The sequence below is a fragment of the Pristis pectinata genome, chromosome 7, assembly GCF_009764475.1.
Source record: "Pristis pectinata isolate sPriPec2 chromosome 7, sPriPec2.1.pri, whole genome shotgun sequence".
In the NCBI taxonomy this organism is placed as follows: Eukaryota; Metazoa; Chordata; class Chondrichthyes; order Rhinopristiformes; family Pristidae; genus Pristis; species Pristis pectinata.
In genome coordinates, this window is record NC_067411.1 from 49,930,129 (window position 1) to 49,955,233 (window position 25,105).

Consider the following 25,105-nt stretch of genomic DNA (forward strand, 5'->3'; position numbering starts at 1 on the left):
GTATGCAGTTAAAGATGAAATTGTTCCCAGCTGGAGAGGGGAGGACAAGAGAAGAGTTTGTGGCTAAGCCTACAGTAAGGACTCCCTGGTATAGCTGGGTGACTGTTCCAGCAAAGTCCATTGAGTGAAGGAGAGTGATCTCGCACCAGTGATGTTCATTCATTCAGTAATTCTAGGGGTCAATGAGAGGGAAGTTACCCAATTATCTCCATTCTGGCAGATACTACTGGTTTCTCATAAGAACATAACAAACAGAACCAGGTGGAGACCTAACTCCCCTCTGTCCCCACTTTTTTCCCCTTATCCCACTGGCCCAGTCACCCCTTTTCTTTCCCCTCTCCCACTCTCTTGATCTGCCACATCTTCCTCCCTCCAAATTCCCCTCCCACCTTCTTCCCTTTATTCCATGGTCTTTCTGGATTCATTGTCTTTCTGAAGTCATGGTATTCCATGACTTCCTGGATGAGCCTACTAAAATCCATATACGCCACATCCACTGCTCTATCTTCATCTGTTTGTTTTGACATCTTCTTGAAAAATTCAGGCTTGTGAGACCTGCCTCTCACAAGGCCGTTCTGACTACCCCTAATAAGACTATTCTTCTTCAGCTCTTTGTCACTTCCACCCATTACCTCCCAGCTTATTGCATCATTCCCACTATCCCCCTCCCTCACCTGTCCATTGTGTCCCTCTCACCTGGGTCCACCTGTCACCTGCCAGCTCTTGCTCCACACCTTCCCACCACCTTTTTATACTGGCTATCTCCCCTCTTTCTTTCCAGTCCTGATGCAGGGTCTCGACCCGAAACATTGACTGTCCATTTCCCTTCATAGATGTCACCCAACCTACTGAGTTCCTCCAGCCCCTCTGTGCGTTACTTCAGCTAGAGACCTTTCAGCCCCTCAAGCCTCCTCTACCATTTCATAAAATCATAGCGAATTCTTTACCTCATTCACTAACCACCCCACAACCCCCCAAACCAAACCAAACCCCATATTCCTCTACACCCTTAATATCTGCAGATCTGTTGTTAATTTCAGTTTTGAATATAACATTTGAGCAGCCATGGCCTCGGGTAGAGAATTCTAAAGACTTTCCTTTCGATGAAGAAATTTCTCATTATTTCAGACCTACATGCTGGCCTCATCCTGAAATGTGAGGCCTTATTTCTGGACTCTCCAGCCTCTGTGACAATTACACTGTCAGTCACTCTCATAGATCTCAATGAGATTGTCTGATTTTTCTCATATTCCCACAGATGGGTTATTTTAATCCAAAATGGAAAAAGGGAAGAGAAAATTTTAGGCCCTGTAATTTTCAACCGACCTCTAATTTTAATGATGTAGAACAAGTTCTGATAAATCTGCCAATAACTCGGGACCTCTCTGGCATTCTGGTTCAATCAGCAAGTAAGGTCTCATAGAGTGTCTTTCACAGGAGGCCTTCCCCATCTGAAAAAGCACTCAGCTCCAAAGTACCAGTATTCTTCTGGTGGAAATAACCAGAAATTGGAAATAAGGCACATGGGCTGCAGAGTGATGCAGTTAGAAGAGTCACTTCCTCACAGTGCCAGAGGCCTAGGTTCAATCTTGACCTCAGGTACTCTTTGTGTGGCATTTCCATGTTCTCCCATGACCGCATGGGTTTCCTCCAGGTAAACTGATTTCCTCCCACATCCCAAAGACATGCAGGTTGGTAGGTTAATTGGCCACTGTAAATTTTCCTTAGTGTGTAGGTGAGTGGGAGAATGTGGGGGGAGTTGATAAGAGAAAATGTGGGGAGAATTTTAAAAAATGGGATTCATGTAGGATTAGTTTAAATAGTTGGTTGATGGATGGTGTTGACTAGTGATTCCATCCTGCACAACTCCACAAAGCATATGGAATGAGCTGCCAGAGAAAGTGGTTGAGACAGATACAATAACAACATCTAAAATTCACTTGGACAGGTACAAGGATGGGAAAGGTTTAGAGGGATATGGGACAAATGCGGACAAGTGGGACTAGCTTAGATGGGCATTTTGGTCAGCATGGACGAGTTGGGCTGAAGGGCCTGATTCTGTGCTGTATTGCTCCATGACTCTAGGGTCTTTGGCTCTATGACTGGTTAGTAAGTTTGCAGATGACACTAAAATAGGTGGTGTCATAGACAGTGAAGGTGGTCATCAGGAATTACAGAGGGATCTTGATCAGCTGGGTAAGTGGGCTGAGGTACATCAAATGAAGTTTAATTTGGATAAGTGTGAGGTGTTGCGTTTTGGGAAGACAAATGAGGGTAGGAATTTCATAGTGAAAAGTAGGGCCCTGGGGAGTATTGTAGAACAGAGGGACCTAAGAGTACAAGTACTTGGTTCCCTGAGAAAGTGGTGAAGGTGGCCTTTAGCACGCTGGCCTTCATCAGTCAGGGCACTGAGTATAGAAGCTGGGATATTACGTTGCACTTCTACAAGATGTTGGTGAGGCTACATTTGGAATATTGTGTTCAGTTTTGTTCACCCTGCTATAGGCAAGATGCCATTAAGCTGGAAAGCATGCAGATGAAATTTACGAGGATGTTGCTGGGACTAAGTTATGGACAGAGATTGAGCAAGTTGGGGCTTCATTCATTGGAGTGTAGGAGAATGAGGGGTGATCTTATGGAGGTATATAAAATCATGAGGGGCATATATAGGGTGAATGCATACAGTCTTCTTCCCAGGGTTGGGGAATCAAGAACTAGAGGTCAGAGGTTTAGGGCGAGAGGCAAGAGATTTAATAGGAACCTGAGGGGCAACTTTTTCACCCAGAAGGTGATCCATATATGGAATGAGCTACCAGAAGCAGGTACATTAACAACATTTAAAAGGTACTTGGACAGGTACATGGATAGGAAAGGTTTGGAGGGATGTGGGCCAAACACAGGCACATGGCACTAGCTTAGATGGGAATCTTGGTCGGCATGGACCAGTTGGGCTGACAGGCCTGCTTCCATGCTGTATGGTTCTATGACTCTATAACTCTATGGATGGACTAAGTCATTAGCATTCCACACTCCAATGAGAAGGAAACTAAATATTAGGCAGTCCTCTTATTCCTTCAATCCTTTGGATGCATATGACTATTAAACCAGACAATTGAATGAACAGCTCAGTAATCAAAAATCTTTTATATGTGATGGAAATTCTGTTGCAATCTTGGCTGTTTGGAGATAGGCAATTAAGTAAAGTATTAGTTTGAATTGAAAGGTCAAAAAACACACAAAAAGATGTCATTTCTGAAGATTCCCACAGGATACAAGATGGCCCATAGGAAACAGTTAAAAACCACAGCATTAAAACAATGGAGCCAATCTTATGCTTTTTAAAAGTGATATTTTCGCAGGTTTATTTATATTAAACCTTATTGTTAAACACAGCACTTATCACAGTTAGACCATAAGGCTGTTTATTCACTATCTTCAAATTAATCACAGGTAAATGATGTCAAATACTAATCCAAAATATCTTAAAAATTAAAGTGTGAATTATGTATGTCTCAAGAATAAACAGCAAAGGCAGGGTAACTACAAAATGGGGCATTCTGTTCACTAACTTGCAGCAAATATTTCACTCTCATTCTTGGCCAGAGGAACGTTGCCAATTATCAGCAAAAGATCAGAGTTCTATGGGTCTGATATCCTGATCTCTCCTCCATCCTCCTGATGTTTCTCAGAATACAATTAATAAAATCATTCAAAATGGGAACTCCAGCTCTGTGGAGACAACAGGAGAAGCTGGGCTTGCACTCAGAGCGGATTAAGTTAAGAAGAGATTTTAAAGAGATGTTCAAAATCATAAGAGGTTTTGACGGCTTAAATGAGGAGGAAATTTGCAGTGGCAAAAGGCTCAGCAGCTAGAGGGCACAGATACAAGGTAAATGGCAGAGGTGCGATGAGTGGACATGTTTTTACACAGCGAGATGTAGTGATTCTGAATGCCCTGCCTGAAAGGGCAGTGAAAGCAAGTTTCAAAGGAATGTTCAAAAGCTAATTGGTTAAATATTCAAAAAACCATATACTTCCTGGGCTGTGGGGGAACAAACAAGCAACTAAGATAAAGTGGAGAGCTTTTTTAGAGAGCCAACGTAGAAGCAATGGGCTGAATGTCCCATCTTTGAAAACACATACCTTTGATTGGTGGCCAGAGAGGGAGCAGTCACTGAATAATCCTAGAGGCCAGCTACTCCTGGAACCCCTGTTTAGGTATTCAAGGAGCCTAATATCTGATTCTGGCAATGGGCTAGGATGGCTAAATGATAGGCCTCATGAATTTGGTAACAGATGGGTGCTTGCTCAGTTTAGGCATAGTCTAATCTCACGTTCACTTGGTCTGATGCCAACCTGATCTACACCCAAAAAACAAAAGCAAGGATAGAAGTGATGTACTGATCTCTTCCCCATTATCTGATTATTCATCTCATTACTGGTCTCAAGAGCTTGCTGTGTAAGATACAACATTTCCAGGCCACGAACTGTGTTTGAGGCACTTTGTAAATGCCCAGCTACATGGGACAAAATAGAAACCTATCTGGTATCATGAAGAAATTCTTTTTCACTAGTTACTATTAGCAGCCAAAATGATCAACCAATGATTATTTACATGCAAATTTCAATACACTTTTAACAATACACAGTTAAACCTAGATTACTCTTGATTCTATTAGTGGATCAACATTTAACCCATCTGTAAGATGGTTAATTATGTACAACTCACCTCGATGAATCAATTTGTACACCGATATAGGTTTCCAAACCTACAGGAATAAATCTTTGAATATGCCAGCTAAAAGAGGAGATCTGCTTATCCCAATGGTAGACCAGACTGGGAGCCAATCAGAGTCCTCAGGTGCTCAGCTAATAGGCAATTTGTATTTATTATTGGCACCTCACTCCTGACTCCCAAGTGCTGTTTAAAATTGTACGTAGTCTATTTAACACATAACCCTTCCCCATAACCAACATCGCCACAATGGCTGAAGAAGATCTGAGAAAGGCAAGCTTCTGTGGAGATCATGCACATTTTCACGTCATTCAATTTCTGATGTAGAGATAGGAAGAATACTTTGAATATAAAGAACTTCTTCCAGATGTAGAATGAAAACAAAAAGCAACCAATTGGGAATTTATTGCTTATTTCCATTGCAGTCAGATGGAATAGAAAGCATTGCTTCTCCCCACCTTCAATTCAGTTATAGATTACCTGAAGCACTGAAGGGCAGGCCACAAACATTTCTTCTCACTCGGACCTAGTTTACTCAGGCAAAATCAAAGGAGCAAGACTTACCACACTGCTGCATGTCCTGTATCGGATATTCTGCCCTTCGCAGTTTCTGCAGAAACAAGCAAAAGATAATACATAAGTAGGATAGAATGAAAGATAATTCTCTGGTCCATCACAAGGTTTGCTGTGCAACACTGGACAGAAATTCTTGTACTAGTTTCAAGAAGATATTCCAGTAATTTATTTATGATATTCCAGTAATTTATTTAATCTATTCTCCTCTGCTTTTTACAACAATAGGTGTGTCACCCAGCCATGAGACTCAGATTTCTTCGTCACTGTTACTAGTGAAGAATAAGCAAGATGTATTACTGACTGTATTAATGTGAATGCCTATTTTAAGGTCAGTTAATTCAGGCTTAAGATTTCTCCTGTGAAGCTCTAACCTTTGTTACCACCATATAACCTAAACTGCTGTTGTATTTGTACCTTGCACTAGATTTAAGTTCTTTAACATTCCCCAATACAACAAAGCAAAAAGATACAAAGAGGTATATGAGTATATGAGAAAGCTTTAAAAGTTCCATGTAAGTACATGGAACTATGACGTTGTAGCCATTACAGAGACTTGGCTGTCACAAGGGCAGGAATGGCTGCTGGATATCTGGTGTTTAAATGTTTCAAAAGGGACAGGGATGGAGGTAAAAGAGGTGGGGGAGTAGCTTTGCTGATCAGGGGCAGTGTCACGGCTGTAGAAAGGGAGGATGTCCTGGAGGGATCATCTACTGAGTCAGTGTGGGTGGAAATCAGAAACAGGAAGGGAGCAATCACACTATCAGGAGTATTCTACAGACCCAATAACAGCAGAGACACCGAGGAGCAGATCAGGAGGCAGATTTTGGAGAAGTTCAAAAATAACAGGGTTGTTTTCATGGGTGATTTCAACTTCCCCAATATTGATTGGCACATCCTTAGTGTAAAGGGGATAGATGGGACAGTGTTTGTTAGGTGTGTCCAGGAAGGATTCCTGACACAGTATTTGGACAGGCTGACTAGAGAGGCCATACTGGACCTGGTACTAGCCAATAAGCCTGATCAGGTTTCAGATCTCTTGGTGGGAGAGCATTTTGGGAACATTGACCATAATTCCTTGACCTTTACCATAGCCTTGGAGAGGGATAGCAGCAGATGATATGGAAAGTATTTAATTGGGGGAGAGGGAATTATGATGCTATTAGTCAGGAACTTGGGAGCATAAATTGGGAACAGATGTTCTTGGGGAAGCACACAATGGAAATGTGGAGATTGTTTAGGGAGTACTTGCATGGGGTTCTGGATAGGTTTGTCCCATTGAGGCAGGATAAGGATGGTAGAGTGAAGGAACCATGGTTGACAAGAGACATAGAACATCTTGCCAAGAGGAAGAAAGAAGCTTACCTAAGGTTTAGAAAGCAAGGATCAGACAGGGCCTGGAGAGTTACAAGGTAGTCAGGAGGGAGCTTAGGAATGAACTTAGGAAAGCTAGAAGGGGGCAATTGAGAAGGCCTTGGTGAGTAGGATTAAGGAAAACCCCAAGCGTTCTACACGTATGTGAAGTATAGGATGATGACTAGAGTGAGGGTTGGACTGATCGGGGATAACAGAGGAAACACGTGCCTGGAGTCGGAAGAGGTAGGGGAGATCTTTCATGAATACTTTGCTTCAGTATTCACCAGGGAGAGAGACCTTGACGTTTGTGAGGATGGAGTATGACAGACTGATATGCTAGGGCATGTCGATGTGAGAAGAGCATGTGCTGAAACTTTTGAAAAACTTTAGGATAGATAGGTCACCGGGGCCGGATGGGATATATCCAAGGTTATTACGGGAAGCGAGGGAAGAGATTGCTGTGCCTTTGGTGATGATCTTTGCATCCTCACTGGCCACAGGAGTAGTGCCAGATGATTGGGGGGGTGGCAAATGTTGTTCCTTTGTTCAAGAAAGGGAGTAGGGATAACCCTGGGAATTACCAGGCCAGTGAGTCTTACTTCAGTGATGGGTAAATTACTAGAGAAGATTCTTAGAGACAGGATTTATGGGCATTTGAAGCATAGGCTGATTAGGGACAGTCAGCATGGCTTTGAGACAGGCAGGTCATGCCTCAAGAGCCTGATTGAACTCTTTGAGGATGTGACAAAGCACAGTGATTAAGGTCAACCAGTGGATATGGTGTACATGGATTTCAGTAAGGCATTTGATAAGGTTCCTCATGGAAGGCTTATTCAGAAAGTCAGGAGGCATGGGATCCAGGGAAACTTAGCTGTGTTGATTAAGAATTCGCTCACCCATTGAAGAAAGGGTGGTGGTAGATGGAGGGTATTCTGCTTGGAGGTTGGTGACCAGTGGTGTTCCACAGGGATCTGTTCTGGGACCTCTGCTTTTTGTGATTTTCATAAATGACTTGGATGAGGATGTGGAAGAGTGGGCTAGTAAGTTTGCAGATGACACAAAGATTGGTGGTGTTGTGGATAGTGTAGAAGGTTGGTATAGGTTACAACAGGAGATTGGTAGGATGCAGAGCTGGGCTAAGAGGTGGCAGATGGAGTTCAACCCAGAAAAGTGTGAAGTGATACTCTTTGGAAGATCAAGTTTGAAGGTAGAATACAAAGTTAATGGCAGGACTCTTAGCAGTGTGGACGAACAGAGGTATCTTGGAGTCCATATCCATAGATCCCTCAAGGTTGCTGCGCTGGTTGATAGGGTTGTTAAGAAGGCGTATGGTGTGTTGGCCTTCATTAGTCGGGGTACTGAGTTCAAGAGCTGCCAGGTAATGTTGCAGCTCTATAAAACTCTGGTTAGACCACAATAAGAGTATTGTGTTCATTTCTGGTCGCCTCAATATAGGAAGGCTTTGAAGCTTTAGAGAGGGTGCAGAGGAGATTTACCAGGATGCTGCCTGGATTGGAGAGCATGTCTTATGAGGATAGGTTGAGTGAGCTAGGACTTTTCTCTTTGGAGAGAAGGAGGATGAGAGGTGACTTGATAGAGGTGTACAAGATGATAAGAGGAAATAGATTGAGTGGACAGTCAGAGACATTTTTCCCAGGGCGAAAATGGCTCACATGAAGAGGCATAATTTTAAGGTGACTGGAGGAAGGTATTGGGGGGGGGGGGGGGGGAGGGTGTAAGAGGCAAGTTTTTTTTTACACAGAGTGTGGTGGGTGCATGGAATGCACTGCTGGCAGAGGTGGTGGAGGCGGATACATTAGGGACATTTAAGAGACTCTTAGGTAGTCACATGAATAATAGAAAAGTGGAGGGCTATGTGGGAGGGAAGGGTTAGGTAGATCTTAGAGCAGGATAAAATGTCAGCATAACATCATGGCTGAAGAGCCTGTACTGTGCTGTAATGTTCTGTTCTTAAGAATGGACTAAACTAGACAAACGTCCGATGAAGACCATATCATAGCTGATGAAATGAGTTGTTTTATGGACCATGGTTGTGTTAAATAGGGACATAAAGTTTCCATATTAAGTGTACTGAAGAAACAGATTTTAGAAGAGCTACACAAATATTCAGCTGTTGTAAGCATGGAGGCAATAGGTAAGTATTCCAATTCATGTCATAAAATAGACAAAGATCTTGAAGAGCTAGGAGAAGAGTACCATCTGTCAAGATTGGTGAGCTCAACCAGTGAAGGGATCCTAAACAGAGTTGGAAAAGGCAAAAGAGATCTCTCCAAACAGTGCACTTTGATTATTGTAAGAAAGGGATTGATAACATAGATAGTCAGTCAAATAGATAAAGGTAAAACATATGGATGTTGTACAGCAGCAGAGCTTACTATCAAAGAAATGAGCTCCATTTTCACATGTCATGGTTTACCAGAAGGGCTGGTTTTGGATAACAATCTTCAGTTTTGTTCAGAGCTATTTAAATGCTTTACAAAACAAAATGGTAATGAAGAGATCAATAAGAATTGTCAAGCAGCACTGAAGAAACAAGCATTAATGGGGTTCTCAATATTAACAATGATCGGTTAAAAAAAACTTTCTAAAATATAGAACAATACCACATTCCACAGCAGGTGAAACTCCTGCTGAGTTACTAATTCCTAGCAGACCCAGAACACAGTTGAACTTGATTCAGCCAAATATGGAGGGGTCAGTTGAAGAGAGATAATTGAGATAGAGACACAATTACCATTTGGCTTTTGGAGAGGAATAACTAAACAACTTAATAGAGTTCTTGGGATGACAGGACTGTTGCATGAATGCAGATTGGGTTAATTGGGCTTGCATTAACTACAGTTTAAAAGAATTAGAGAGCTAATTGAAATGTCAAAATTCTGACAGTGTCCACACTCTGGATGTGAGGAGGATGTTTCCACTGGCTGTTGGCTCTAGAACCAAGGTCACAGTATCAGGATACAAGGCAAGACATTTAGGAAGATCAGCCATGATTATATTGAATCATGGAGCAGGTTCAAAGGGCCTGTTCCAATTTTTGTCTGGCTCCTATTTTTGTGTTTCTGTGTTTTCATATGTTAACATCATCTGGTAAATATGACAGATGAAAATGGGATATTAGTTTGAGTATATGGTACAAAGGAATAACGTGGAAATAGTGGATAAAGTTGTAAGTATATACATAAAGCCCTTAATCCCTGCATGAGATATACATGGCTATATTGTGGAGTTGATTTTTGAGTGTATTTTAAAAGCTGATCCCATGGAAACTGGTGAGAAACTAACACTGGATTTGACTGAACTGAGTCGAGAAGTGAACACGGTCCACAAGGCATGAATGAGATACAAAGCTAATGATACAAGTTCCTTTGAGAAGGTCAAAAAGACATAGAAAACCTATTACACAAAAGTAGTGTAACATAAATGTGTGACATAGAGTCATAGAGCAATGCAGCATAGATACAGGCCATTTGGCCCAACCAGTCCCTGCCGAACACTGTGCCCACCCAGCCAGTCCCAATTTCCTGCGTTCGGCCTGTATCTCTCCAAGCCCCGCCCCTCCATGTACCTATCCAAGTGCTCCTTAAATAATAATATTGTACCTGCCTCAACCATATACCAATATTTACATAATACAGAGATGTACTGATGATGCATATTCACATCCAGAGTGTAGTTCGATAGTCGAATAAACAAGCTGCACATGCCCACAGAAAGTTCCCCATATCTCTTTGTGTTTCTCCATTTATTCTGAATTGCTTGGGTTCAAAGTGGGGAATGTACGCACACACACGTACATTACATGGATGCTAGCAAAGCCTTTCACAAGCGCACAGGAAGTTATCAGAGAAGATTAAACAGGATGGAATTTGGAGGAAAATCGTGAATATAAAGCAAAAATGGTTAATAGAATGAAAGCAGAGTGGAATGGTATCAGGTAGTTTTTGCATAGTGGGAAGTATGCACCTGTATCGCAGAGCATACACAGATACCCTCCTCTGAATGAAAATGTTTAGTAGTATGCAGATACAGAATGCAGGAAGTAATGACAAGCTTCCATTAATTCCAGCCCAATCTTGATGGAGACTGTGTGCAGTTTGGGAATTCACCCGTTGGGAATTACATTCAAGTTTGTGACTGGCCATCATACTGTCTCACTGGGATGGCGTATGATGTGAGGAAATACAAATATGATGAATGATATGGAAACAAGTCTTTTGGAACAATACATTATGGTGTCATAGAAGGGTTTAAAAGTATGAAAAGAAAGGATGAAGTACAAAAAGTTTCCTTATGTTGAGGAGAAACACATACACAGTTTTCATGTTGTTTCTTCAGCCTACGTAAATTTCAGGAAAAAGAACACTACACTCTGGGGAGTGGGAGAGAATAAAATTGTATGCTGTATTGCAGGAGTGAAGTCAGCATTCCTCAGAACTGTGGGCATAGTCACCATTTCTCGGATGCTGTTTATCTTGGTATAACTGTAGTCTGAACATTTTCAATTACCGCTGTTTTCTGCATGAAGCTACACAATAAATCTATTCACTATAGAGCTATAGTCAAATTAAGTGATTACTGTTTGATTTATAAATTTACATTATACTTTAATGTTGAATGGAACAAGGCATCAGATGCAATGCCCCATCTGGCAGCATGGAATAGAGTTACTGCCTGATGTAACACCTGAAAACACAATCACTTCACTCAATGCACTATTATCCACCTGAACTCAGCTTCCCGCTGTGGCTAATCAGTTCTTCAATTTCTTTGGTTGGAATTTCAAGAACTTAAACAGTGACTGTTCTGCCTTGAGAAGAATATTAGTGTTTTGGGAAATTGGAAACATCAATTAGGGGCCTTACAGGACTGTGCCTGTCAACAATGTGTGAAGCTGCCCAATAAACTCCAGGCTGTCGATGCTAGTGCTGTAAAACACAGTGTATCATATAAACAGTAAATCATATTGAAACCAGTTCTTTTAAAGCAATAACTTACAAGTTATGTTTGCAAACATTCACTTAGACCTTCATTTCCCCCTTCATCTACCTTCATTTCAAACCCACCAATCTCTCTGAGATACCCCTTCTTTCTCTCAAACCTACACTCTCACAGACCAGCTTCTGTGATGGTGTAGATCTCAAGAGGAAGCCAAGATGGGCACTTTTGGTTGAACATGCTGCTTGTATTGTGCACTTGCCCCCTTAAGGGCTTGCTCCAGAGGTCATAGCTGTAAAGCTGCCTGCTGGCTGCTATTAGATTCTAGAGAATGTTGTTGCTTCAAAAATGGCAGTTTCAATGATGGGAGAAGGGAGGGACAGTGCTCCTGGGTCCTCAGAGAAGGATGTGGGGAAGCTGGTGGATATTATTACCCACAGGAGGCATGTCCTCTGACCTAAGGGGTCAGTGAGATCCCTGAGGGCTTCAAGTACTCCCAGCGGGAAGTTGTCAGGGAGGTCTCTGTAAGGACATGAGTGCAGTCTGTGAGCTCCTGTACTTTGGGAAGCCTGCAATGGCAGCAAATGGCCATAGCCACACTGCCTGTATCTATGGGCTGAAGGAAAAGTAGCTGAAGTCTCCTCTCATTGAATATGGAGGTTGGGCAGTCTCTGTAATACAGCAGTGAGCAGCAGACTGTGAGATATAGAAGAGTTCAACATGGTGATAGATGGTTTAGTAGCTGAGTCACTGGTCCACCAGAGTTCTGCACCACTGATCCAGAGATACGAGTTCAAGTCCCACCAAGGCATTTGGGAAGTTTAAATCCGTGCAATTCAATAGATCTGGCATTTTTTATTAAACAGAAAAATCTATTCTTAGTGCAGGTAACCATAATGCCAGATTCTTAGAATCACTCATGTCCTTTCAGTGAAGGAGATCTAGGTTAGGTTTAGGAAATCTGCTGTCCTTAACCAGTCTGCTCCATATGTGGCTCCATATTCACCAGTGTGGTTGACTTAACTGCCTCTGCAGTTCAGGAACAATTAGGGATGTTAATAAATACTGGCATTGCCAGCAATATTCATACCCTGCAAACAAATAGAAAAAAGCTCCTGAGGCCAGGAAACTAGGAGTGAAGCCATCCAGGCACATGTGTGAGTGTTTTTGCAGGTTGCATAGATGTTGCTCCATAGAGAGGTCCAGATGAGTGCATTGACCCATAATAATTCAGGGTGCATTAGGTCTCAGGTGATGAGTCCTTCTATGTTTGCTTCCACATATTCTGTGTGGCTGCCCATAATGTCCCCAACAACTATTTGCTTGTCATCAGGAAGGCTGTATTAGGGTCAAACAAATCTATAGTGGAAGTAAGCTTTGATTGTGGAAATATCATTTTGAAGATGATAGGAAGGTACAATCTTAAGCATAAGTAATATATGGATAAATGGTGAGGCATCTCAGAGACTGGATTACAGAGAGCAGTTTGCAACAAGTTGCCACACTCCGGCACATGTGGAGCTGCCTGGCGATGACCCTACTTTCAATGTGGCACATTAAATAGCAAAGGGAAGCAGGATTAGTGACAACTGCAAACAAAAATTCCAAAGGGAAGTCAGGAGTCAAATTCCCACTGGCAGTAACAGGCCCAGAAATGCGTTTGATTTTACTGTTGGATAAACTTATTTTCAGCTGCATGGATGTGGTTCCTCCAGTGTTGTGAGAACAGATTTCCAGACTGTCAAGTTTCTACTTGCAGGATTGATCAGAATGAGGCATAATTACTGGAGGAGAGTCATTAAAAATCTAATAATGAATCCAGTTTTTACCTACAGTGTGGTAAGAATGTGGCACGTTCTCTCATAGGGAGCAGCTGAGGTGAATACATTGATGTATTTTAAGGGAAGCTGTATAAACACAAGAGAGGAAAAGGAATAGCATGAGCTGAAGAGGTGGGTGGAGGCTTAACCACCAACACAAAGCAACTGGGCCAAATAGTGGATTTCTATGCTGAATATTTTGATATACTTTGAAAGGGGCTCACAACTGCTCCCTGGCTTTTGATAGTTTTTATTATTGTGTCTGTGAACTGGGAGAAAATTCTGGCTAAATTCTGAAAAGCATCCCTTAACAGACCCAACACTATCTAAAGATTGCTTAGCATTAAGTGTTGACTGGGCTGTGTTCCGTGGAACACTGTGTAGTTTGCAGTTCCATTTCCACGAAAAAATTCTGAGAAGGTCAAAGACCAAACTCAACTGTAAACGTTCATGACCTGACTTCACTGAATCCAAGTAAAATTAATCTTCAATGATCGTACTGCCTCATTTCTTAACTCAACTCAACTCAAAACATTCTGTTGACTAGAATGCAATCCAGTATCCCAGGTGTCCTGACTGCATGCTTCAGAGTTTCCCATCTCTTCCTCCTTTTCTGATTTACTGATGGATGAACTGCGGGAGTTACTGAGAGCTGAAATTTCTTCTGGTTAAAGCTTCCTCAGGTTAATATGAGTTTCTCATTTTGATAACAACAAATGGTTGCATTTTTAAAAAATGTAAATAATTTGGATTATTGTAGATTTTGAACATCTACCTTTAACTCATGCTAAGTGAACAAAGCAATGTAAGCAAATACTTGATTACTAATCCACAGGGTAAATTAGCAGTAACTCATTTAGCAGAGTCTTTGTACAGCTGCAGTCATTGCCCAAGGTGCATTAAGAGGTGACAAATTCCACTGAGCTCTGTGAGATTGATTCAGAATAGTAGCAAAATGGGATAATTATTCAGTTGGGGTCAAGTGGCAGATTAAAATATTGTAATCTAATCCTTGTGTGGAACAACATTTAATGAAATAAATTGAAGCCGTTAGCTCTGATATGCTGAACATGCCTGAGAGGAAAACAGGCTCTTTGGAAGTGGAAGAAAAACAATGGCTTTTGAGCTTGTTACCAAGTTAGCTCTGCTCCTCTACATTTGTGGTTGGATGTAATTACCAGATGTTAAATTTAACAGCAAAGGAGATGATCAATGGCCGAGAGAGCAACAATGCAGGACATTCACTGAGATAACTAACATAGAAATAAGTCAGTAGCTTCAGGAGAGAGGGGAAGGAAGCTTGACGACAGCATGTGCAAAGGTAGCTTTAAATTTCAACTTTTATCTTTGAAATCTTAGGTTCCAAACAGATACCAGGGCGCAGTCATGTTGCTTTGCTACCAATGCTGGCACAGCTTCAGCATAATAATGTCAAATGATTTCAGTACATTGCTGCCAAAAATGCAGAATACGTGGCACAGAAGATATTTTTTTGGATGTCATAAAAGCAGTTAGGATATGAATTTTTGCAAACAATATTTCTGCCATTTTTCTGAGGTTTCTGTGGATTTATTGCTGAATTTATAGTGGATTATTCAGTTAATCCAAATCTTAATAATGTAGAATAAATCAAATAACAACAAAAAAATCAAAAAGTCTAACAGAGTGTTAGCCTTTAACTCAGAAGCTGGAATACAAATATGTGAAAGTGAGGTACTTAGTATTGAGCTGGTCACTCCTGGAAATAATTATATTCAATTCTGGACACCAAAATCAGGAAAAATAAACTGCATGCTAGGAGTAGAAGATTCACTATAATGACATCAAGACTATAAAGGATTAAATTATGATTCCTTGACTTGTATTCCATTGATTTTTAGAAAGTGGAGGGATGATTTTACTGAGGGTTAAAAATGATAAGAAACCATTTCCTCTGGTGAGGGAATCAAAAACAAAATGTAATGATTTTATGGTTAGAGTTAGTTCCTTTAGGAGTGAAATCAGGAACCACTTAGTCACACAAAGGAGTGTAGTAATCAGGAGATCGCTCCATAGCAGCCTGTGGATACTGACTGTGTAAACACCAGAAAGAGACATTACTTACTGCAATCATCAGGAAATCTTACAGCACATAAGAGGCCATTTGCCCACTCTGCCTCTTGCAAATTGTGCAGTAGGACACCAAGATCACTCTGCATTTCAAAACTCTGCAATTTCTAACTATTTTTATTACATGTCTTTTGTTGAATTTTTTTCCTGCCAAATGAGCACTTCACATTTTCCCACTTATACTTGATTTACCAGATTTTTTGCTCATTCACTTAACCTGCTTATATTCCAATATAACACTTTTATGTCCCCTTCCCAACTTACTTTCCTATCTAACTTTGTGTCATCAGCAAATTTAGCAACCATACCTTCATCCAAATAATTTATATAAATTATAAGAAGTTGAAGACTGAGACAGTAAACCCTTCATTATGTTGCCAACCAGAAAAATACCCATTTATGCCTATTCTGTTTCTTCTTGGCCAGTCAGTCTTCTGTTCACACCAATATGTTACTCCTATACCATGAGCCTTTATTTTCTGCAATAACCTTTGATGCAGCACCTTACTAAATGTCTTCTGGAACTCTAAGTATAGTACATCCATCACTTCCCCTTTATCCACAGCAGGTATTGTTTCTTCAAAGAACTTGTACAAATGAGACCTCATTATATGTTCCCCAGCCCTTGAAAACAGGACCATTTTGATTATACTACTTCTCCATGTTGCTTCTCCCAAAATGCATATACATCTTTATAGTCATTAAAAATATGTTTTCATCATTATTCTGTTTTCTATACTTTAGCTAATTTTGTTCCCTAACTACCTCCGTCCCTATAGTATTAATTACATATGTTAATAATCCAAAAGGTCTGCTAAGTGGCAGCTTTTGAATGTCCATGGAGACAACATCCAACGCATTTCCTTAATCAACCTTCTCTCCTACTTCACCACTGAATCCAGTCAACAATAAAATCCTTCTGAGTGCTCTGTCCACTTTGTGTAGGGTAACCCTTTTCCCAACTAAAGCACATGTCTCTTGCACAGCTTTAGCCACTTCCCAGAAGGTAGTCCCAGAATGGATAATATTGAGGCTCCATTAGTAGGTGCATGGTTTGAAGTAATCTCAGAGGAGGAAAAAGAAAAAAAATGATGAGAAAACATTGGTACCAAAAATGAATATGGACAGGAGAATTCATTGTCCATATTTTTACTTTTATAAATGCAATATAACTTCTCGCATATAGTTAGTTTCTAGTAAATCATACTTATGATATCACAGTTTAGCCAATATATTTTTTAGACCTCGTGGTGCAGTATATTGTGAACAAAACCACATCAGTGTTGCATGCTAGACCGCTAACTACACACAGCAGCAAGATTTTGCCAGCACTGTTTTTGATAATTAGATAGGTATCAACACTATACTTTTGTGCAAATTCCCCTAATTGTTAGAAACAGTTTAAATAAATTGGTTCCTCGTGTCCATAAGCTACACTTATCCCTCTAATCGTCCATGCAAGCTGAGGGCAAAGACTCGTGCAATGCTTGGTGTCATTCATTTCCCTCCAGCTCAGAGTTTCCTGCAATCAGTTGTTGAATAATAGCTCTGTGTTATCATACAACACCTAAGAATGGTCAAAATTTTAACACCGAAATTCATTCCATAAAAACAACCAGAGGAACTGCAGTTCACTTGTGAATAAATGAAGCAAACATGGGATAGACAGTTTAGTTATTCTAACTCAGGATTAATCCTTGTTTTTATAAAGCACAGACTGTGTGGCACTGTGCTATATTGCCAAATGACACTGTGCTAATAATGGGCAGCACAGCTGCACTTTATTAAGCTTTCTCGAACAATAAGTAACCTCTTCCTCCAACTCACTTCATCAAGTATTACTGAAACAGAAATCAATCCACACAGCTTGACTGGCAATTTTAAATAACACTTTCAAAAATAACTAAATATTGGTAGCAGCTTTTGACTCTTCAGCGCTGCTGTCTGCATAGGCAAATAACAGAGGTACTGCCATCTTTATTGAAGGTGGCAATTCTCAATAAATAAGTGTCTGGTGCAACAACACATCCAAGTTATTACATGGTACACTTAGTTCTTAATGGTATACTTTCCTTTAATATACTACAAAATTTGGCCAACATTCAGAAGCACAAAATGAAAGCCATATATCTAAGGATGGTAATTTGAACTATTAGAAAATAATAGGGAATTAATAAATTATTGCACGTAATGGACAATAACAATATTCTTCCCTAGAGCTTGTTTGGTAACCAGACAGCTTACTGTCCTGAATCATCCACAGCTGCTACCACTCTGGTAAACAATGGAAAACAATCAGACGGAGCTGCCCCCATGAGTACTGTTTAGGATGCCCTGCCCACCTGGAGGGCAGTAGATCTCCATCTCACTGACCCTCCTTCATCTGCACAATGGTTCTATACAAACTATCAGAGCACTGCCCCGATCTATAGGACTGCCTTTCCACCAACAGCTGCAACATTTATTCGTTTAGCACCTTTAAAGTATCCATAGCAAGCAAAAAAAAATAATGTTGGGCTACATGAATAGAGATGTCGACAAGTAACCTAAAGGTTAGTCAAATAGATAGTTGTTAATATAGTCCTAAAGGAAGAAACATTGGGATAAACTTTGGGAGGGAGTTCTAATTAGTCTCTCAGTAGTGATAAAAGCAAGCAAGAATGAGGGAAATACTCCCTTCTACATCTAGAAAACCATTTCACATTTGTAAGTGTTCTAAATTGACGGCAGAGAGGTGGGGATGGGGTGAAAATTCAGGTATGGGGAAAAAGATTCCCATATTTCAGCTTACAGTTCAACTCTCATCCCTGGGACACACAGCCTAACTGATCCATGTCTCTGATCCTACTGTGTGTCCACCATTGTTCAGCAGCATGGTGCTAATATGTGACAGGTGTCTCACTCAACTACACATACCAAACATCTATGCTCAATACACACACCCAAACATCAATGCTCAATGGGTTCCATAAACATAATTATAGAACCATTGAATAGTTTCAGCAATGGAGGAGGCCATTTGGACCATAATTTCCATGCCTGCTCTCTACCAGAACAGTTTACCAGGTTGAGCTCCCCAGCCCCTTCTCTGTAGCCTTGCAAATTTTTCCTCACCATATATTTATCCAATTCCAATTGAAGACCAGAATGGAACCTGCCTCCACCACATCTGCAGGCAGGTCATTCCAGATTCCAACCACATGCTGTGTAAAAAAGATGTTCCTTGTGTCAAATCTTAATTCCCTTCCCCTTCACTTTGCACCTGTGACCTCTAATTCTTGACCCCCTCCATCAATAGGAACAGCCTCCCAGTATCCACTCTATCCAGCCCCCTCATCCTTCTCCAGAGAAATCAGTCCCAGCCCCTCTAATCTATCCATGTAACCACTCCTTATCCTAGGAAGTATTTTCATCAATTTTTCTGAGCCCTCTCTAATGCCTTCACATCCTTCCTCTAATGTGGCAGTCGGAAGTGAACACAATACCTCAGTTGAGGCCAGATCAGTGTTTTATAAAGATTGAGCATGACTTCCCTCTTTTATACTCCGTGTCTCTGTTGATAAAGCCCAGAACTGTTTTTGCGTTATTGCTTTCTTGACCTGTCCTTCCACCTTCAATGAATTATGCACCCATCCCCTGCACCACTTTTAGAACAGTTTCCTTTATTCTATATGGCTTCTCCTCGTTTGTTCTACTGAAATGCATCAGCTTACATTTCTCTGCATTAAACTTCACCTGCCACACATCAACTCATCCCACCAGCCTGTATGTATCTTGTGGCAATCCATCACTATCCTTTTCATAGTATGACCTACAGCACTTAATAGCATTCAATCTCAACCAAGCAGACATGGGTCCAATCCTACTTCCTGAGGTGACCCCACCCGAGCAAAGGTGCATTGACAGCTCCCTGAGTTAGCAAATGCACCACTAGGCCAAATCCAGTATCCTGCCAAGCAGATAGCTGCATAAGTGGCTGAAGGGACCTCTCATGATTGGCCTTGGCTATTAGGATAAAGATGGAGAAATTGGCCTGAATTCCTGCTTCATGTCCCAAGGAGAATGAAACCAATGGATTGAATGAAATATGAAGAATGTGCTCCCTGCCCACATACCCTGGTGTCTGTGGGTTCCTACTGCCCACGTGCCCCAGTGCCTGTGGGATCCTACTGCCCACATACCCCCGGTGTCTGTGGGATCCTATTGTTCACATACCCTGGTGTCTGTGGGATCTTACTGCCCATATACCCTGATATGTGGGATCCTACTACCCTCATACCCTGGTGGGGCCCCTCCGTACATATACCCTTGGTGTCTATGGGGTCCCTCTGTACGTGTACCCAGGTGTAAGCTTCTACTGCCCATGTACTCTGCTGACTGTGGAGTTCTACTGCCCATTTATCCTGAATTCGGTTAGGTCCTACTGCCCACTTATCCTGGTGTCAGAGAAAGTGAGAAAAGTGGGAAAAACATTCATTTCTTGCCAAATGTGCAATCTTTATAACTGAACCTGGTGACTTTCATATTTACAACAAATTAGAATTTCATTCACTGCTAATCTCTCTGCCACTTGGTTAAAATTGCAAAAATTTTGTATTTTAAGGATATGGCATTGATAGCATAAATCAGGAAATTTGAGGTGAATGCAACTGAGGTAATACTGTAATCATGGATGGTTTTAATCTGTATCCACACTTGCAGGTCAAATAGTGGTAATGATATTGAATTTGCAGAATGTATTCAGATTGATATTCTCAATAAATATTGAGGAACCAACTAGGAAACATCTAGTATTATACAATGGGAAGGGTTAATTGATAATCTTTCTATACAGAAGCTTCTGGGGAAGAGTGGGCATAATAAATTACAATTTTACATTGAATGTGTGATGTAGTTTAATCCAACATCAGGATCTCAAATCTTACGAAGGAAACTGTGGCATGAGGGGAGAGTTGGCTGTGGTTGTTTGGAAGAATACATTGAAAAGAATGACTGTTGTCAAGCAATGGCTAGCATTTAAAAAAATAACAAATAACTTCCAGGGGAAAAAAAATCCATTTAGCACCAAAACCTAACAGGAAAAGTAGTCCATCCAAAACTGACAAGAAAAGTTAAAGATAGTATTAAATCCAAGAAAGAGGGTTATAGTTTAGCAGTAGCCCTGAGGATTGGGAGCATTTTAAAACTCGCAAATTCCAAAAAAGGCATGATAGAATATATGAGTAAACTGGCAAGAAACAAGAAAAGGTTCTATAGGCACAGGAAAGGAAAAAGAGAGGGCAAATGTACGTCCCTTACCACAGACCTCCCAGAACTTATAGTGGAGAATAAGGAAATAGCAGTGGAATGAAACAACTATGTTGTGTTTGTCTTCAAAACTTGTCAGAAATGCCAGAGAACCAAGGGTCCTCAAGGGGGAGAGAGAGGAACAGAAGGAAATTAGTTATAGAGTTGTACAGCACAGAAACAGGCCCTTCAGCCAACCACGTCGATGCCATCTGTTGCATCCACAGATTAGCATAGATACTAATCCCATTTAGCTGCATTAGGTCCTTAGTCTTTTATGGTATTATAAGAAATAATACTGGAAAAGTTATTGAGACTAAAAGCCAATGAATTCCAAAGACCTGATGGTTCATATCCCAGAATTTTGAAAGAGATGAGTGTAGAGACATGAAGGCTCTAATTTTCATTTTCCAAAATAGTAAAGTTTCTGGAGTTGTTGCTGCAGATTGAAGGCTAGCAAATGTGATAATGCAATTTACAAAAGGAAGGAGAAAGAAAATGGAACTGCCATCTTATTAGCCTAACATCAGTAGTAGGGAAAGCTTTGGAACCTTCACTGAGGGATATAATAACAGAACACTTTGAAAAGAATAAGAAGATTGAGCAGAGTCAGCATGGTTTTCTGTAAGGAAAATTACATTTGATGAAAATACTGGAGTTCTTTGAGAATGAGACTAGTGGAATAGATAAAGCAGTGGATTTGCATTTTGAGAATGCTTCTGGGGCAGCTCAGTGGTGTTGTGGGTGGTGCCCGCTATCTCACAGCTCCACTGGAGGATTTGGTTCTGACTTCCATTGCTGCCTGTTTGGAGTTTGCATGATGTCCCTGTGAATGCCTGGATGTAAAATGTTAAGTTATCTACTTTGGAGCACAAAACAGAAAAGCAGAGTACTTTTTAAATGGTGAGAGAGGGATCTAGGTGTCCTACTGAAAGCAAACATGCAGGTTTAGAAAGTGATTAGGAACACAAACTGTATGTTGTTTTTTTTAAATTTAAGTACAGGAGTAAAGATGTCTTACCACAATTACATGCAGCCTGGATGAGATCACACCTGGAGTGCTATGTATTGTTTTGGTCTTCTTATCTGGAAAAGGGATATACTTGCTAAAAAGGGAGTGCAGTAAAGTTCATCAACCTGATTCCAGGGACAGTGGGTTTGCTCTTTGAGGAGCGATCGAACAGACCGTATTTTCTTGAGTTTAGAAAAATGAAACTTACAAAATTTTTAGAGTGCTCGTCAGGCTGGATGCAGGGAGGATGTTTCTTCTGGCTGTGATCTAGAACCGGGGGCACAGATCCAAAATATCGGGTAGGAGGTTTAGGACTGAGAGCAAGAAAAGCTTCTTCACTCAAACAGTGGTGAATATTTAACAGTTGCTGCCTCTGAGGACTGTGGCAGCTCAATTAGTTAGTTCATTCAGAATAGAGGTTGAAAGTTTTCTGAGTATTGAAGGATTTAAGGGATAAAGGGATAAGGCAGGAAAATGATGCTGAGGTAGGAGATCAGCCGTGATCGTTTTGAATGGCGAAGCAGGTTCAAAGGGCCAGATGGTGTACTTTTGCTCCTTCTTATGTTTTTACAGTGAAAAGAATTCAAGCATTCTCAAATCATTTGGTCATATTTTATGGCAGAGTGGTTGAAGAAATTCCTCTTTAAATCTTTTCTTAAAACTAAAGGAGTTAATAAATTTAAAACTGAAAAAAATACCACAGCATTGAAGTAATGTTTGAAATCATAGTCAAGAGTATAATTATATTAAAAAAACTGACTTCATTTCAGTGCCATGGTGATAAAAAGGCTTTTCCTGAGGTTTGAAGAATTGGCTGGCTATACGTTACTGTACCTTGAGCCAAAAACTTAATGTTTACAGCAAACTTGAGGTTACTGCTTGAACTCGGCAGGTGATATTTTCTATTTACAGTCATATTAACCAAAGTACTTTCTCATACTGGCAAATAGAGGTCAGCTTCATTCAGCAAGTTACCCTTCATCTGCACAATAATGTGGAGTCCAAGACCTGGCTTATATGTCCTTTCAATGACAAGAAAACCTGCTGTAAGAGCTGCAGGCTTAATCTGCCCCATTTCCTCACAACACTGTTGTCATTTCCTTCTCTACTTCTGAGGCAATCCCTGAAGATCAAGATGACTTTCTTCCCCTCCAACACTTTGAAGAGTGGAAGACATCTGTGCATGAATTCTTTTAACATGGGGTGGCCATTGCACTCCAGCTGCCACACCGTGCAAGTTCTTGGCCCAGTGACAAGATTCAGATAACTGGAAACCAGGCTGACCCATCCTAAGCATTTGACTCAGAAATGCCCTCTCTGCAAAGCATTCAGTAGTTCTCTGGTAAACCATTCAGTTTACCAGAGAAGAGATAAAACTGGACAGGCACCTGTCATTGACCTAAGAACCAAATCCAGACATTGCGAAGTCACTTCCATCCCAGTCAGCCTTACAATGTCTTCCTCACAAACATCTGCGGATAGCGTCTAAATTGAGAGAGTTGTCCCATTGACCAGCCAAGCAACAACCTGGCATAGTCGTACTCATAGAATCACTCTTTGCAGGCATTGTGCCAGACGCGTCGATCACAAACCCTGGGTACATCTTGTCCCACCACTGATAAATCAGTTAACTTTCATATTGAACAACACTTGGAAGAACTGGAAGTAGTATGAGTGTAGAATGTACTCTGTGTAGGGGCTTCATTGCCCGTCACCAAGTGTGGCTTGGCAGCACCACCAGAGATCAAGCTGGCCATACCCTGAAAGATATTGCTGCCAGGCTGGGTTTACAGCAGGTAGTGAGTGAACTAACACACGGGGGAAGCCTACTTGTTCTCACCAATCTACCTGTAGCAGATGTATTTCTACACAATAGCATTGGTAGAAGTGACCACTGCAAAGTTCTTGTGGAGACAAAGTCCCAGCTTCACATCCAGGACTCCCTCCCTCATGTTGTGTGACACTACAAATGTGCTAAATAAGATAGACTCAGAACAGATTTGGCAGGTGAAATTGGGCATCCGTGAAACACTCTATATCCTTAGCAACAGCAGAAATGTATACCACTACAACCTGTAATCCCATGCCCAGAGTATCCTTCACTCCACCATTACTGTCAAGCTAGGGATTAAACCTGATTCAATGAAGAGTGCAGAAGGCATACTGGAAGTAGCACGAGATATACATAAAAATGATGAGGTGCCAGCCAAGTGAAGCTGCAATACCGTTCTATTTGTAGAGCCAAAACTCTCTGCAATAGACAGCACTCAGCAATCTCACAACTAACAGGTACACATCAGACTGAAGATCTGCATTTCTGTGACATTTAGTTGGAAATATTTGTGGACATTAAAATGTTAATAATAGGGCAGGGGCATCCAAGAACATTTCCATCCTCATCAATGGTAGAGCCTGGCAATGCGAACACTAAAGAAAAAGGTGGAGAGAGAAACAAAGGATTGCAGATGCTGGAATCTAGATGAAAAACACGATGATGCTGGAGGGACTCAGCAGGTCAGGCAGCATGGTCTGCTGAGTTCCTTCAGCATCATCGTGTTCTTCATCAGAAAAAGGTGAAGTCTTGGCAACAATGTTCATTCGTAAGTTCTGGGTAGATGATCCCTCAGCTTCCTCCTGACATGCCCACCATCACAGAAGCCAGTCTTCAGCCAACTCATTTCACTCCACATGATATCAGCACTGGGTACAAAGTAAGACTCTGAGACCAGCTAACTTACTAAATGTCAACCCTGCACTCCAGAACTAGCTGTGTTTCTAGCAAAGCTTTACCAGTATAATTGCCACACTGGCATCTACCTGACAATGTGAAAAATTGATCATATGCGCCCTGTTCACAAAAATCAGGACAAGTCCATTCTGGCTAATTACCACCTAACCCCTTCTCTCAATCATCAGCAAAGTGAATGGAAGCTGCCTTTGACAGTGATATCAAGGTGTACTTACAGATGCCTGGTTCGGGATTTGCCAGAAACACTCACTAGACCTCATCACAGCCCCAGTCCAAACATGGATTCACGATCCAAAAGCTGAATTCTAGAGGTGTGCTGAGAATGATTTCTCTTGATGTCCTGGCAGGCTTTGACGAAGTACAGCATCCAAGTGCCCTTGTAAAACAAAAGTTAATGGCCACCAGAGAAAACATTCCAACAGTTGAAGTCAGACCTTGCACAAAGAAAGATGGTTGTGGTTGTCAGAAATTAATCATCTCAGTCTAGAACAGAAACAGAAATTCTG

The 25,105-nt window shown here is 41.1% G+C and overlaps 1 protein-coding gene across 5 annotated transcripts in view; it reads right to left on the reverse strand.

Annotated features, from left to right (window-relative positions):
* The window catches only part of LOC127572812 (ADAMTS-like protein 1), a 480,850-nt gene that overhangs the window by 164,588 nt on the left and 291,157 nt on the right, over positions 1-25,105 (reverse strand). For all 5 annotated transcript variants that reach the window (XM_052020448.1, XM_052020447.1, XM_052020449.1 and 2 more), the window contains exon 5: positions 5,300-5,345. In XM_052020448.1, coding sequence (XP_051876408.1) covers positions 5,300-5,345 — 46 coding nt within the window. The remainder of the gene's footprint in view (positions 1-5,299; positions 5,346-25,105) is intronic.